The following is a 14,829-nucleotide window of genomic DNA, read 5'->3' as shown; positions in this document are numbered from 1 at the left end:
ATAATTTTTGTTATTTTATATGTATGAGTATTTGGCCCACTTGTATTTCTGTACACCTGGTTCCCATGGAGACCAGAAGAGGGTGTCAAGTCCCCTAGGATTGGGGTTACAGATGTTTGTGAGCAACAGTGTGAGTGCCAGGCATCTAACTGAAGTCTATAAAAACAGCCAGTGATCCACTTGCTCCTGCCTCCCAAGTGTGGGATTAAAGGTGTATACCGCCACCACCACCCACTGGAGAACAAGGTTTTTAATGAGGTCAGAGCAGCTCTGTGAGAAACAATGGACTAGAGTTTGGAAGAGAAAAAATAGGAGGAATTTGGAAACACAATAGAAAATAAAGCTTTTTACACAAGCAAGACTAGCCTCAAACTCACATTCTCCTACAGCCTGCCTCTGCCTTCCAAGTATGGGGTTAAAGCATGAGTCAGCATGCCCAGCAAGAGAAAGAATATCCCGACCAGGTTAGCAACAAATGCCAGCAGTAGAAAGTAACCATTGTAGATGGTTTGGTTTGGGTCAGGGTGAAGTGCTATAGATAACTAAGATGGTAGGAAGGCATGTGCTAGGCAAGCATGCTACCACGAAGTTAATCCAGCCATTATGTCTTTGTGATCATCCCCCCCCCAAAAAAATACAAATTACAAGGAATTAAAGCTGTTTTGTTTGAAATGTTAAAACTATTGGAACCATCTTTTCATTTGTTTTCAAGTTAAAATAATCAGGGCCCTCAAATGTAATATCTGCTCTGTGTGTGTGTGTGTGTGTGTGTGTGTGTGTGTGTGTGTGAGAGAGAGAGAGAGAGAGAGAGAGAGAGAGAGAGAGAGGTTGAAAATCCCAATTTTCAGAAGGAAAAGGCTACACAGCGAGATCGTATGTTGCTGTCATCCCCCTCCTCAAACCCAAAAAGAGATTTTTCACTTTTGTTAGTATTTCTAGTACTGTATATTTGTGTGAGCCCGTGCCTGACCCCCAGGAGCTAAACTCATGGGCAGTGTAAGCCACCCAATTCAGTGCTGGTGCTGGGTACCAAATTCTGGTCCTCTCCAAGAGCAACACTTCCTCTTAAATGCTGATCTGCCTCTTCAGCTCCAAGAATTAGTTCTTATCTGTATTCTTCTGTAGATGAGACTGACAGACAGGATGAAAACTAATACATGGGCAACAGAAAGGACCATACTAGGTTTTCTGGGCATTGCAAGGGACCGAAGCATAAAGCCAAAGCCAAATACTATTATCTCCTTCCAGTTGCTTCTCTCTTACCACACGCTAGAGAGGAAGCAGATGTGTCCCTGCATGCTTGTTGTCCCAGCACTCACGAGGCAGGCCCAGGACAGTTGTCACAAACTCAAGGCTAGCCTGGCCTACCTCACTTGTTCTGGGCTAGTCAGGACTACATAGCAAATGCTTTTCTTTTTTTTTTTTTTTTTTTTTTTTTTTTTCTTTTCTTTTTTTTCCGGAGCTGGGGATTGAACCTAGGGCCTTGCGCTTGCTAGGCAAGTGCTCTACCGCTGAGCTAAATCCCCAACCCCTTATATGCTTTTCAATTTCTACTCCCTTACCCCCTACAAATAAAAAGTCAGGAAGACAGAAAAAGGCAATGTGTGGTGTTAGAAATTTTGAAACAATCGATGTTATCTCCTTGTTGGAGGGAGCTTGGTTGATTGGTTGGTTGAGTTTTGTTTTGTTTTGTTTTGTTGTTGTTGTTGTTGTTGTTGTTCTTTTTTTCGGAGCTGGGGACCGAACCCAGGGTCTTGCGCTTCCTAGGCAATCGCTCTACCACTGAGCTAAATCCCCAACCCCGAGTTTTGTTTTTATTACTGTTCTTTTCAGTCGTGTGTATGTGTGTGCTGTTGCCTGTTGGATTGCCTGGAGCTGGCATCACAGGCAGATTTGAGACCGTCTCTCTTATGTAACTCTGGCTGTCCTGGAACTTGCTATGTAGACCAGTCTGGCCTAACTCGCAGAGATCCACCTGCTTCTGCTGGGATTGAAGGACTGGGCTACCATTCCTGGTCAAAACTCTTTAGGGAGTTTTAAATCCTAAATAATTATAGTATCCCACACCTGCATCATGTTCTGTAATGTATAAATGCATGTAATCCTGGCCCAACCTTCAAGACCCTGGTTTCTGTTGCTTGTATTTATGACCAGAGACTAGGCTGGTTTCACGTCTGCTTGCCTGTTACCACTGTGCAGCAGGTGTTGTACTTCTCTCAGATCTTCCCTGAGACTGTACAGTCCGTGCCCCACAGTCTCCATCTGTGCCTTCCTGACCCAAATAAAGGCCTGAGACCTTTTATATAAACATTCCTCTTTTTAAAAGGTTCTCTGTGTATAGGTGTTTTGCCCACATGTATGTCTGTGTACTCCTTGCACTCCTGATGCCCACAGAGGCCAGAATAAGGCATTCAGTCCCCTGGAACTGGAGTTACAGAGGTTTGTGGTAACCAGGTGGGTGCTGGGAATTGAACCCCAGATCTGGAAGAACTACCAGTGCTCCCTGCTGAGCTGTCTCTCCAGCCACCTTTCAAATAGATTTTTTTAAATATTTTTATTTATTTATTTTATATAAGTACACTGTCGCTGTCTTCAGACACACCAGAAGAGGGCATCAGATCCCATTATAGATGGTTGTGAGCCACCATGTGGTTGTTGGGAAATGAACTCAGGACCTCTGGAAGAGCAGACAGTGCTCTTAACCACTGAGCCATCTCTCCATCCCTCAAATAGATTTAAGCAGATTGCTTACTATTGGAATTCTACCTGGATGTTATAGTTCATACCTATAATCCCAGCACTCTGAGACAGGTAGGAGGATCATTGTTAGGTTTGAGGCCATCTTGGTCTGCCTAGAAAGAATTTTAAAAAAAGTGGCACAGTGTACATGGTAAATTGCATGCCACTGTGACTGACAGTTAAGGTTAAGTTTAACAGCCCTCCCCTGCTCATTCCAAGAACCGTATCTACTGAGACAACCATAGGACACTTAAATAGCATAAAATAAAGAAAAACATGGAATCTCCTTTACAGACTTCCTTTTGTTCTCTTCAGTCCTGGCCTGTCCCTCCATTCTGAGTTGTAGATGGGAGTTTCTAGATGCATCCTCCCACACCCCCACTCCTTCCGCTGCATCTTTCTTTTTTTTTTTTTTTTTTGGTTCTTTTTTTCGGAGCTGGGGACCGAACCCAGGGCCTTGCGCTTCCTAGGCAAGCGCTCTACCACTGAGCTAAATCCCCAGCCCCCCGCTGCATCTTTCTTGTTCCCTGTGCGTGTGTCTTGTTTCTTTTCTCTTTCCCTTCTCCAACTTCTCCCATTTCCTCGTTTCTCTCTTTCTTTCCTATTCAACTGGTCAGTGAAGTCCTGGCATGGTCAGTCAATCTGTTTATTATGTAAAAATCGATGTGACCATTTCCATTTAAAACTAAGACTTCTAGAACCAGTGTGCTCATCCCAAAATGCCTGTGGGTGGTTGCAAGAAGATATTTGAGCTCTTGTAGCTTATTTCCTTCACTCACATCTCTCAAAGAAATGGACCTGGTACCCATTCCTCTCACTCAGTGGTTCTCAACCTCCCTCAAGCTGCAACCCTTTAATACAGTTTCTCATGTTGTGGTGACCCCCAAGCATCCACTGTTTTCATTGTTACTTCATAACTGTCATTTTGCTACTGTTACGAATTGTAATATAAATATCTGATGTGCAGGATATATGTGACCCCAGCGAAAGGTCATTCAACCCTGAAAGGGGTCACAACTCACAGATTGAGAAGCACTGCACTAACTGGCTTCTCCCAGTCCCTGAGTTTTCCCTTTGCACTTAGCTACCTTGCTCCACCACTGCCTTCTATGTTTCACTTCCAGCTCTGGCTCCTGTGTTAGTTCTTCTAAGTTCTTTTGTTTGTTTGTTCGTTTACTTATTTACACCTGAGTGTTGTTTCTGCAAGTACATACGTGTGCCACGCCAGGTGACCGGGAGGCCAGAAGAGTCTTTGGGTCACCTGAACTGAAGTTGCCGATGTTTGTGAGCTCCCATGTGAGTTCTGCCCGGCCTCAGCAAGAGCAGTTCTCTTACCTAGTCACCGAGCCTCCCGTCCAGCCCCTGCATAGGTGCCTTAACACACACACACACACACACACACACACACACACACACACACAAATTCATAAAGCCTTCCCTTTGAGCTAAGAGCCTCCCATTCTTTCATGTTATTTGCTCTCTTTTATCTTTCTGGAAGCTCAATCTTTGCAAGCTTTGATTGTGTTCTGCAGCTTATTGTTTTATCCTGAAACTTATTTGTGTGTGTGTGTGTGTGTGTGTGTGTGTGTTGGAGGGGGGAGCATGTGTCTACCACAGCTTACACGTGACAGTCAAAGGAAGCCACTCATGGAAGTGGCTTCTCTCTTTCCACCATTTGGGTACCAGGCTGGCAAGCACCTCCACCAACGCTGAAGCCCCCCCCCCCCCCCCCCCCCCCGAGCTGAGGACCGAACCCAGGGCCTTGCGCTTGCTAGGCAAGCGGTCTACCACTGAGCTAAATCCCCAAACCCCTGAAGCTCCTTTTTAAAGCTGTTGGTGCATTTGCATGTGAGAGCATTTCACTCGATCTGGTCCCTAATGAGGGGATCCTAATACCAAGAAGTACTCTCCTCCAAGGGGAGACTTCCTCTGTTCACCCTCCTCACAAGCACCAAGGAGCCTTTACAAGGGAGATGACCTGGCTGACCCAGAGCGTGGTGTTTATAAATAGTGTCCAGCACCCCCTCCTGTAAAGCCCATCGGCCTAATCCTCACTCGAGATTGGAATTGGCTTGACCTTTGAGCCTCAAAACTCGGGTCAATTTCTCCTCTGGAAATCTGCTTAACAAAAAGCTGCTAAAGCAAAATGTTTTCCTGACTTTTATTCTAGAATTAATTCTATGCATATGTATGGGTCTTTTGCCTGCATGTATGTCTGTGTACCACTTGCATGCAGAACCCATTGAAGTCAGAAGAGGGCATTGGATGCCTGGAACTTGAGCAAGAGACAGTTGTGGCTGCTGTTGAGTGCTAGGAATTGAACCTGAGACCCCTAGAAGAGCAGCCAGCATTCTTAACTACTGAGCCATCATCTCTCCAGCACCAGAACAAAATGTTTTCAACCAGATCATCAGTCATCAGATTGCGTGTGAAGGCCAGCTGTTCTCATTATCTGGGGAACTTTATCTGACTGGTTTTGTTTTAGCTTCTTTTGTTTTGTTTTTGTTTTCAGTTTTGTTTAAGACAAAGCCTCACAATCAATCGTGCTTCAGCCTCTCCCATGCTAGGATTGCAGGCCTGTCAATCAGTTTGTTTGCTCGTGGGGGTAGTTCCGTCCCTGTCTGTCTGTCCCTCTTTCCAGTTCCTCCTTCTACTCTTAGAATGAACCCCCAAAGACCCCAGGACATGGAGAAGCTAGCCCACCACTGAGCCCCAGCCTCACTTTTCACTCCTGACTTGAAGCAGACTTAGTCACGTCCACTTCACCCCTCGGATGGAGCACGCTTTCATGTTTGTCAGCTTTCATGTCGCCTGTAATAGATAAAACCTGACAAGTCCCTATCACTGTGGAATCAAACACTTGATCCAGACACTGGCAGTTTTCAAACTAGGGTATGTTAAAGAATTGGAAGTTGTTGAGATAACCAAAGGTCTTTGAGTGCCGTGTATATATGTGTACAGTGTGTGCCCACAATGCTGTGGAGTCTAGAAAAGGGTGCCAGATTCCCTGGAACTGGAGCTACAGGCAGTTGTGAGCCACCCGGATGTCCAGTTCTGTGACAGTCATTGCCTTCTTTTGACCTCTCTGGGCACCTGCACTCACATGCACAAGCCCACACAGAACAACACACACATACACCTAATTAAAAACGAGGGGTTAGGGAGACAGCTCAGACATGAAAAACACAGGCCACATAACTCTGGCCCCAGCGGAGATGCCTTTCACTTCCATGGTTACCCACACACATACTTAGAATTGTATTTTTTGGCATTATAATATAATTACATCGCCCTCCCCCCGATTCTTCCAAACACTTATTTAGATCATGACCTCTTTTTTCTTAATTGTTATGAGACACATATAACTTTAAAATAATAAAAATAAATCTTTTGCATCCCAGGGTTTTCTTGCTGACTTGGGCTAGGGGCATTTTTTCATCCAGATGCAGCTTGTGCTGACACTATTTCATTAAGGCTTTTTCCAGCAGTAGCTTTTTCTGCAATGCATTGACTGCCTGTAAGTCAGGAAGTGTAGAGATAATTGCATTTGTGTTTGGTCTTGTCTTTTAACTTACAGACAGTCTGATGTGTACGCTGCTGCAGTGGGCATATGGGACACTACTATGAAGTGTTGAGAGGCCTTTGCAGAGTAGACCAAGCAAGGACAATGTCTTCTAAAAATCTGGGGCTTAAGGCATCTGGGCCAAATCTGAACTCAGAGTCGGTTGATGGGGCAACCATGCCAGCTGTTCCCCATCTAAGATGGAGACGCTTTCTCTTACATCTGCAACAATGGGTAGGCAGAGTTTTAGTACTTAAAAGCGTGTGCTATGACCTAAATAGAAGTTTATACATGGAAGTTGCATTTAAACTCAGTTACTTCAAGGGTAGGAATTTAGCTTAGCTGTGGAGTTTCACTTACCATGCGAAAAGCCCTGGGTTCTATCCCCAGAACAGTAGATTTTTTTAACTAATTTGAAATGTGGAGCAGAGGAAGTGAACTGAGTAGGTAAAGAAGAACTCAGGGGCCCAAAGCATGGGCAGGCACTTCAGAGTTAGGACACACCACATGCCCAGAGGAAAAAGGCTGCACAACACTGCCTCCTGGCCTAATGACTCAGTAACCCTAACCTGCCGGACAGCTGAAGCTTATCTTGTGCATCTCCTGTGTAACAGCAAAATGTGGACCTTCTCCGAGTGAATGTCACCCTGTCACCCATGTGACGGACAGCAGCTGCACTGTGCAGGGGCCTCAGCTGACCTCAAGTCAAACAGTGGGAGAGTGTGGCAAAGATCTGCCAGAAAGGTAGAGGGCCAGGGCCTGCACCAAAGGCCACGTGGCAAGAATGGGCAAGTTGGTGTGTGTGTGCAAGCTCACACCAGAAGCTCTTCCTCAAACCTCAAGTGCTTGTGCAAGGCCAGCTTCAGGGCCCCAGTGTCCAAGCCTAGGCCATGTGCTTGCCTCAGCTGTACATGAGAGAAGAGACATCCACACCGCCTAGCCGCTGAGGGGCAGCACAGCCCGTGCCTCTCAGAGGAGGGGCTGGTATGGCGTTTGTTGCCAAACAGAAAAAAGGTACATGTAAGCTTCCTCTACTGCTCAGACACTTCACAGAATATTCCTTTACGTCTTTTACAGACCACCTCTTTGCTTCCATAACAAATTTTCTTTGTCAATAATTTTTAAAAGAAAAAAATTTTTTCATTGAATTTTTGTATTGTTTTTTGGGAAGAAGAAAGGTCAAACTAGCCTGTAACTCATGATGAAGCCCAAGCTGTCCTCACACTCAGTAGGTGGACAGGGTGACGTTGAACATCTGATTTCCCCTACAAGCACCAGCAGTAGAGGTCTAGACCACCATATCTGGCTTCTGTTCTGTTTAATTCCTGATTTCAGATCTGAGGCCTCTTAGACTATTCTCTAATTCTCATATCTTTTTAAACTCCATTTATCTATGTATTCTGTCTGTGAAGCCAGGGCATGCACTTGTGGGAAAATCAAGAGGACAGCTTGCAGGAGTCAGTTCTCTCCTTCTACATGTGTCCCAGGGTTTGAACTCAGGCCATTAGGCTTGGTGGCAAGCCCCTCACCCACTGAGCCATCGCACCAGACCCCCTTTTGTGTGTTTACTCACCTATTTTCTAGCCTTTCCTTTTTCTTTTTAATATTTGTTAAGAGCTTTCTTCCAGCCTTTGCACTAGATTTCTTGATGTGCTACTACTGTCTTATTTATTGAATCAAACACAAAACATAGAAAATACAAGTATTTAAGTTAGAAGTGAAGTTTTAACTAAGAGAGATATTCAGTTGATTATCCCATATATTGTAGCAGCCACGAACCACAAAAAATCAACTAAAATATAGAAAATCTGTTACATAGGACATCTGGCATCTTTCTCATTTTTAAAGATTGCGTATGTATGTGTTATGTTACGGGTGTGCGTGTGTGTGTGTGTTCGTGTGTGTGTGTGTGTGTGTGTGTACACATGGCTTCAGGTACCCACAAGGGCCTGAAGAGGACATTAGATCACCTGGAGCTGAAGATATTGGCAATTGTGAGCCACCCCATGTGCGTTCTGTAGCTCTGACAAAAGTAACAGTAGTCTTAACCACTGGGCCGTCTCTCCAGTGATATCTTTTTATTATTTTTTAATATTCTTTTTTAAAAGTTTGCATCTTGATCTGCAGTCCCTTTTTTTTTTCTCTTAGTTGCTTTGGTTGTTTCCATAGTAAATGTCTTGATTTCTGATGATTCTTGGCTGACTGGAGTGTGTGTGTGTGTGTGTGTGTGTGTGTGTGTGTGTGTGTGTGTGTGTGTGTGTGTGTGTGAGTGCGTGTGTCTGTGTGTCTCTCTCCATGTGTACATATGCCACAGTGTTTTTGTGGTGGTCAGAGAGGTCAGAGGACAACTACTGGGCATCTGTTGTGTACTTCCACCGTGAGTTCCAAGGTCAAGGTCAGGCTGTCAGGCTCCTGCAGCCGTCTCGCCAGTCCTCACTGTCTCCTCACACTACAGAGCTCTGGGAGAGCTCTGGGGTAGTGCGTGAAGGTCTGGATGGTGTCTGTACAGCTCAGTTCTTTGGCCGTACCCTGACATCTGACCTGTTATATTCTTACCATTTTTTGGCTGATGAGATTCCTTTGATATATTTAGATTTTTTTCACTGTTCTTTCTTGGAGCCCTTGCTACCAGTTCTAGTTGCTGTCTTTGAGTTCTCTTTCTCCCAATGCTGGAGTTTGAAGAAGGACCTTGAAAGTAAGCTCTCTACCAGAGCTGCCTCCCAGTCCATGTCTCTGAGATCTTACATAACATGATGTAGATAAAAGTCTCCGGGTCTGCCTCCTCTTTGGAATGTCTTTTGAACTCTCCTACATATACATAGCTGCTTTCATGGCACTGAGAAGTTTAATAGACTTGCTACAAAATAAACAAGGGTCGATGACAGGGGCAGAATTGAAACCCCTACCCTCCTTGGTCAGGGTTGCTCTCAGAGCCTCAGTTTTCCTTAATCATACGTGATCAGAAATTGGATGAACCTTCGGGATGCCGAAACAGGGAAGATACTCTGGCAAGGAACAGAAGATCTGTCTGTCCCTGGTGTGGAACATGAAGGTACTTTGCAGCCCCTTGAGTGTACAAACCATGCCCAATGCCAGAACAGACCCTGGCATCAAGGAGCTAAAGTAAGCACGCAGCTACTAGACAGGTGAGCCCTGCAGGCCAACTGAGAGAACACTTCTTGTTCCATTTTTATATTTCCTTCTCTCGCTTCCTAAATCCACGTTAGCACTGGTCCATACCAGGTCTGGATGTGATGCCATATTCCTGTAATCCCAGCACTTTGCAAGTTGAAGCAGAAAAATCAGGAGTTCAAGGTCAGCCTCAGCTATACAGTTAATTCAAAGCCAACCTGGACCAAATGAAATTTTGTCTCAGAAAAGAAAAGAAAAAGAAAGTTATAAGATTGCCACTTTTGAGGCTGGAGAGATGGCTCAGCGGTTAAGAGCACTGACTGCTCTTCCAAAGGTCCTGAGTTCAATTCCCGGCAACCACATGGTGGCTCACAACCATCTGTAAAGAGATCCGATCCCCTCTTCTGGTGTATCTGAAGACAGCTACAATGTACTTATATATAACAAATGAATAAACCTTTAAAAAAAAGATTGCAACTTTTATTTTCAGAGATTTATTTATTTTATGTGAGTACACTGTAACTGTTGCTCTCTTCAGACACACCAGAAGAGGGCATCAGATCCTGTTATAGATGGTTGTGAGCCAACATGTCGTTGCTGGGAATTGAACTCATGACCTTTGAAAGAGCAGCCAGTGCTCTTAAGCTCTGAGCCATCTCTCCAGCCCAGATTACAACTTTTTCCAGAAGAAAATTTTCATTTTTATCTTTCTGGAGGAAAAAAGGAAAGGTAAAACATTTCAAGGAATCAGAAGATAAAGAAGGCACCAGCAGCCTGCATACAGAGTGGGTGTTCACAGCCTGGACCTGCCAGAAGCGGCTAGGTGAGGCCTGTAGAGACAGCAGATCTGATGCTCCTTGACAACAAGTCATGTACATTGACCAATTAGAGCTCTCTGCCGTCAGCTGGAACGTAATGCAGTTACCAAGGCATCTAATGAAACCTAATTATTGAGACAAATTCTCTAAGGCAGCTGAAGGAATTCCCAGGATCCTGATGTGTTAATATTCATGGTTCTCATTTAGAAAGATACCAATCTCACTCTCTCCCCGACCTCCTCTCTCTCCCCGACCTCCTCTCCCCCGATCTCTCTCTCTCTCTCTCTCTCTCTCTCTCTCTCTCTCTCTCTCTCTCTCTCTCTCTCTCTCTCTCTCTCTCTCTCTCTCTCTCCCCAGCCCGTGTGCCCAAGAAAATTCTCAAGTGCAAGGCAGTGTCTCGAGAACTGAATTTTTCTTCAGCAGAGCAAATGGAAAAATTCCGCCTTGAACAAAAAGTTTTTTTCAAAGGACAATGCCTAGAAGGTATTCTATTCCTCGAGTGCCTGGAGCCGGAGTGCAGGAGGGGGGTAGGAGTAGGGGGGGGGGGGGCAACAGGCAGGGCAGTGCTCTGAGAACACTGACCTTATTACTAATAGAAGGTCTACAACACTGGGGAACCCCAGTGAAAACGAACCAAAACAAACTGGACACAATGGGGGCTTTGAGCTGTCTGACACCAGAAGCTCGAGTGCCCATGCCCGTGCCCGTGCCCGTGCCCGTGCCTAATGTGCTGTTACAATGTGATCTTGGAAGAAGCAATTACAATGAAGTGTAGTATAGGTCATGCCTATACATCAGAAGTCGTTACTGATAAGGACTCTGAATTCGATTCTCAAAATGTAAGAGAACAACATGTAGGCACTGTAGAGCGACCTACCTCTGTTAGTGCAGAGCTTGCTACTCCTAGGAAAATGATGCTTATGTGTCCTCCTCACTGATGCTTATCTATTAGACCCCATAAGAGACAGTCCTGTGTGCCCTAGGTGTAGTGGTGCACGCCTTTAATCCCAACACTCAGGAGGTAGAAGGAGGTGGATCTCTGTGAGTTTGAGGCCACCCTGGTCCACAAGTGAGTACCAGGACAGCCAGGGCTACACAGAGAAACCCTGTAGAAAGGAAGGAAGGAAGGAAGGAAGGAAGGAAGGAAGGAAGGAAGGAAGGAAGGAGGGAAGGAAGGAAGGAAGCCATTCTGTGGCACAAATCAGAAGATAGGCTGTGAATGTCCTGTGTCCTTTTGTGTGCCTTAGGAGCTATCTGATAGGTTCCTGTCATGGTCTGGACAGGAAGAGCCCACATTAATGGAGAGAGACACAGCCTGGGGTTCCCCCGTGCCCACAGATAGCGCCTGCTCACTGGCTTTTCCTTCTTCCCTTCAGAGTGGTTCTTCGAGTTTGGCTTTGTGATCCCTAACTCCACAAACACCTGGCAGTCCTTGATAGAAGCAGCGCCTGAGTCCCAGATGATGCCCGCCAGCGTCCTGACGTGAGTGAGGCCCAGGAGATTTCAAAGTGTATCCCAGAACAGCCTTTAGACAGCAGGGACTCCAGGTCCCACTCGCAGGCAGAGCTGGGAAGAAAGATGAGTAAAAGAGCACCCAGTGGTGTGTCAAGGTCGCTGGCTTCTGTCCTGTGAAAAGTAACGGCCTCAAAAACTGTAGGCCACATTTTAAATTTCCAGGTCACTCTGACTACTTGTCTCCTTGGACAATAATGTCTTATCTTGCCTTGCCTTACTTTCATGGGTATAATGAAGGTGAAAAATGAGACAGTGTGGAAGGGAACTGGCACAAAATAAACAATAACCCACAAAGGGATTAGGTGTGGCCACAATATTCCACTTTATAAGTGGAAGCACTGGGTTGGGGATTTGGCTCAGTGGTAGAGCGCTGGCCTAGCAAGCGCAAGGCCCTGGGTTCGGTCCCCAGCTCTGAAAAAAAAAAAAAAAAAAAAATAAGTGGAAGCACTGCTCTGCCATTTATGGCTCAGTGGGAGTGTTCTTGCCTGGCATGCACAGGGCCTACGCTCAGTTTCTGGCACAGCCAGAAAAAGAAAAAGGAAACAGAATGGGCCACTGAGATAACCATATAACCAGAAAAGTAAACCCCGTCCTCACTGTACAGGTGCCTCATTTAAGGCTCTTTGGTTTCAAACAACAGAATCAAATCCTCGGGAATAGAACTATTAGACTAAGCAGAGACCCAAGCAGCTTGGAATGGACAAGGGCAAGAATCCATTATGCCTTCCTCAAGGAGTAACTGAGGAGAGATGTTGGGGGTGTGGGGGTGTGGATCTGATTAGCATGACTAGAATGCTGTGACACCTCACACCTCAGCAGGGTTGTGGGTAGTCACTCAGCTGACCCAGGCACTAGAAGAGAGACTGTTCACAAAGGAAGAGCAGGGTGCCACTACCCAAAATCAGGAAAGTACTGCAGGGCAGGCCACACCCAACTTACTCAGTGTTGTAGGAAAGGCTGCCTTCCTGAGGTCAGCCCAGGATCTGCAGCCATCCATTAGGAAGCAAGCCAGAGGTGTCCATGAGATCTGTAAGCAGAGCACGCCGCAGACATTAGTGCGCCGAGACAAAAGGCACGTTCTTATTTCTGACTTTCTCCATTAGGAGAACAAACAGGAGTTTAACACTGCAAGACTCTAACTCAGATAGACGATACTTTAATTGTATTTGCCTTGCTTTGGTTCTCTTTTTTTTTTTTTTTTTTCTTTTTTTCGGAACTGGGGACCGAACCCAGGGCCTTGCGATTGCTAAGCAAGTGCTCTACCACTGAGCTAAATCCCCAACCCCCTGGTTCTCTTTTGAGACAGGGTCTCACTTTGCAGCCCTGGCTGGCCTGGAACTTACCATATAGACCAGGTTGGCCTGGGATCACAGAGATTCGCTTGCCTCTTCCTCTCTAGTGCTGGGACTAACGGTGTGCACCACTGTGCCTGACGTTTGTTCCCCTTGTGAGATAGAACTCACTGTATAGCACAGAGTAACCTTGAACTCAGACCCTCCTGCCTTGGCCTTGGGGAGGGTTATGTGTGTACACCACCACACCTGGTTCTGGACAAGGCCTGTAATGGCCCAAGCTGAGGTTCTAGGTGGACATGTGCCCAGCCCAAAGCACCCAAATGGACACTGACTGTGGACAGGGGGCCTTGGCCTGTGGCACTCACTTTCTTTACCCTCTCGCTTCTCTCCCCCAGGGGCAACGTCATCATAGAGACAAAGTTCTTTGACGATGATCTTCTTGTCAGCACATCCAAAGTGAGGCTTTTCTACGTTTGAGAGAACTTGTGTGCACTTCCAAGAATCTGGAACAGGGGCAGGAGGAAGCTGTACTTGTTCCTCTGCACATTTGATTTTGATACTCCAGCTGATTCCTTCAACACAGAACCCACCTGTGGCACCAGGAAGCCAGCTCTGAAAGGCGGCCAGTCGGCTTTTCTCCCAAACCTCCATCGTCACTGACAAGACTAAACTCCCAACCCCAGCCAAGGGCAGGGAATAAGCCTCAACTCCTTCCTGGTGCAAACATGGGAACAAACCCCGTACTCGGAGCCACACTGCGCCTGTCACCTGCCCTGCCTCCTCCCTTGGGCCCTATAGGCTTTCTTTGGCCTCTGGTTTTGAAAAAAATTTACCTTTCTGACCCATTTAGTTTTTTTCCTACCACTTCTATTTCATACATTCTCATACCTTTAACTTGTAAAATAGACTATGATATTATTATTACATAATGTAATGAAAGCATTAAACTATTCCTACAGTCTTTAGCATGCCACTGTTTCCAACGCTCCTTTTTGTCTGGACTATGAATCTATCTTCATGAAGGAAGATATTAGTCTCTCACGTCATTGGATTACAGCTGTGTTTCCCTCCAGAAATAGACAGATAGCTTTCATTCCCAAACGCCTCCACTGCTGCCTCAGGACATCAGAAGAGAGCGGTGGTGAGGAAGGCTGCCTGGGAGAGCACAGTCCTTTCACAGTGCTCCTTGGTCTGTCTGACACAGAAAACCACAAGGAATGCTTTGATAGGGGCTCACCTCTGAGCCAGAGTCAGGTCACTATCACTCACAAAGTAACAGCGATTTCAAGTTATCTGGGGTGGAGGTGGGGGTCGGGGGGAGTTGGAGGACAGGAGAGAGTTAGCACAGACCAAGAATGAACATAGGTGAAGGAGAACTGCAGGGGCTGTACAGGTGAGATGACCCCTAGGTCAGTCATCAGCATAAGATTTATTTTAACTGTTAATTCCTTGTGTGGGTTTCTGCATGTGAGTACACAACCCACAGAGGCCAGAGGTGTCAAAACACTCTGGGGTTGGAATTGATACCCAGTTGCCTGAAGGCCTGAGTATTTTCTAGATACTCTGAAACCTCGGGAAGTATATTAGAAGAAACTTGCAGACAAAGACTGGCACAGTATGGGGTTGGGGATTTAGCTCAGTGGTAGAGCGCTTGCCTAGGAAGCGCAAGGCCCTGGGTTCGGTCCCCAGCTCCGGAAAAAAAGAACCAAAAAAAAAAAAAGATTTATTTATTTATTATATAGATTTATTTATTTATTATATATACGTA

The 14,829-nt window shown here is 45.8% G+C and overlaps 1 protein-coding gene across 1 annotated transcript in view; it reads left to right on the top strand.

The window, feature by feature from the left end:
- Pde6d (phosphodiesterase 6D) overlaps nt 1–14,032 on the top strand; it is a 44,678-nt gene extending 30,646 nt beyond the window's left edge. The window contains exons 2-5 of the mRNA NM_001108806.2: nt 9,265–9,353; nt 10,609–10,734; nt 11,628–11,733; nt 13,457–14,032. Coding sequence (NP_001102276.2) covers nt 9,265–9,353; nt 10,609–10,734; nt 11,628–11,733; nt 13,457–13,538 — 403 coding nt within the window. The 3' untranslated portion in view covers nt 13,539–14,032. The remainder of the gene's footprint in view (nt 1–9,264; nt 9,354–10,608; nt 10,735–11,627; nt 11,734–13,456) is intronic.
- The last annotated feature ends 797 nt before the right edge of the window (nt 14,033–14,829 follow it).

This window comes from Rattus norvegicus, chromosome 9 (assembly GCF_021556685.1).
Source record: "Rattus norvegicus strain SHRSP/BbbUtx chromosome 9, alternate assembly SHRSP_T2T, whole genome shotgun sequence".
NCBI classification, from domain to species: domain Eukaryota; kingdom Metazoa; phylum Chordata; class Mammalia; order Rodentia; family Muridae; genus Rattus; species Rattus norvegicus.
This window is presented reverse-complemented; position numbering and strand designations above follow the sequence as displayed.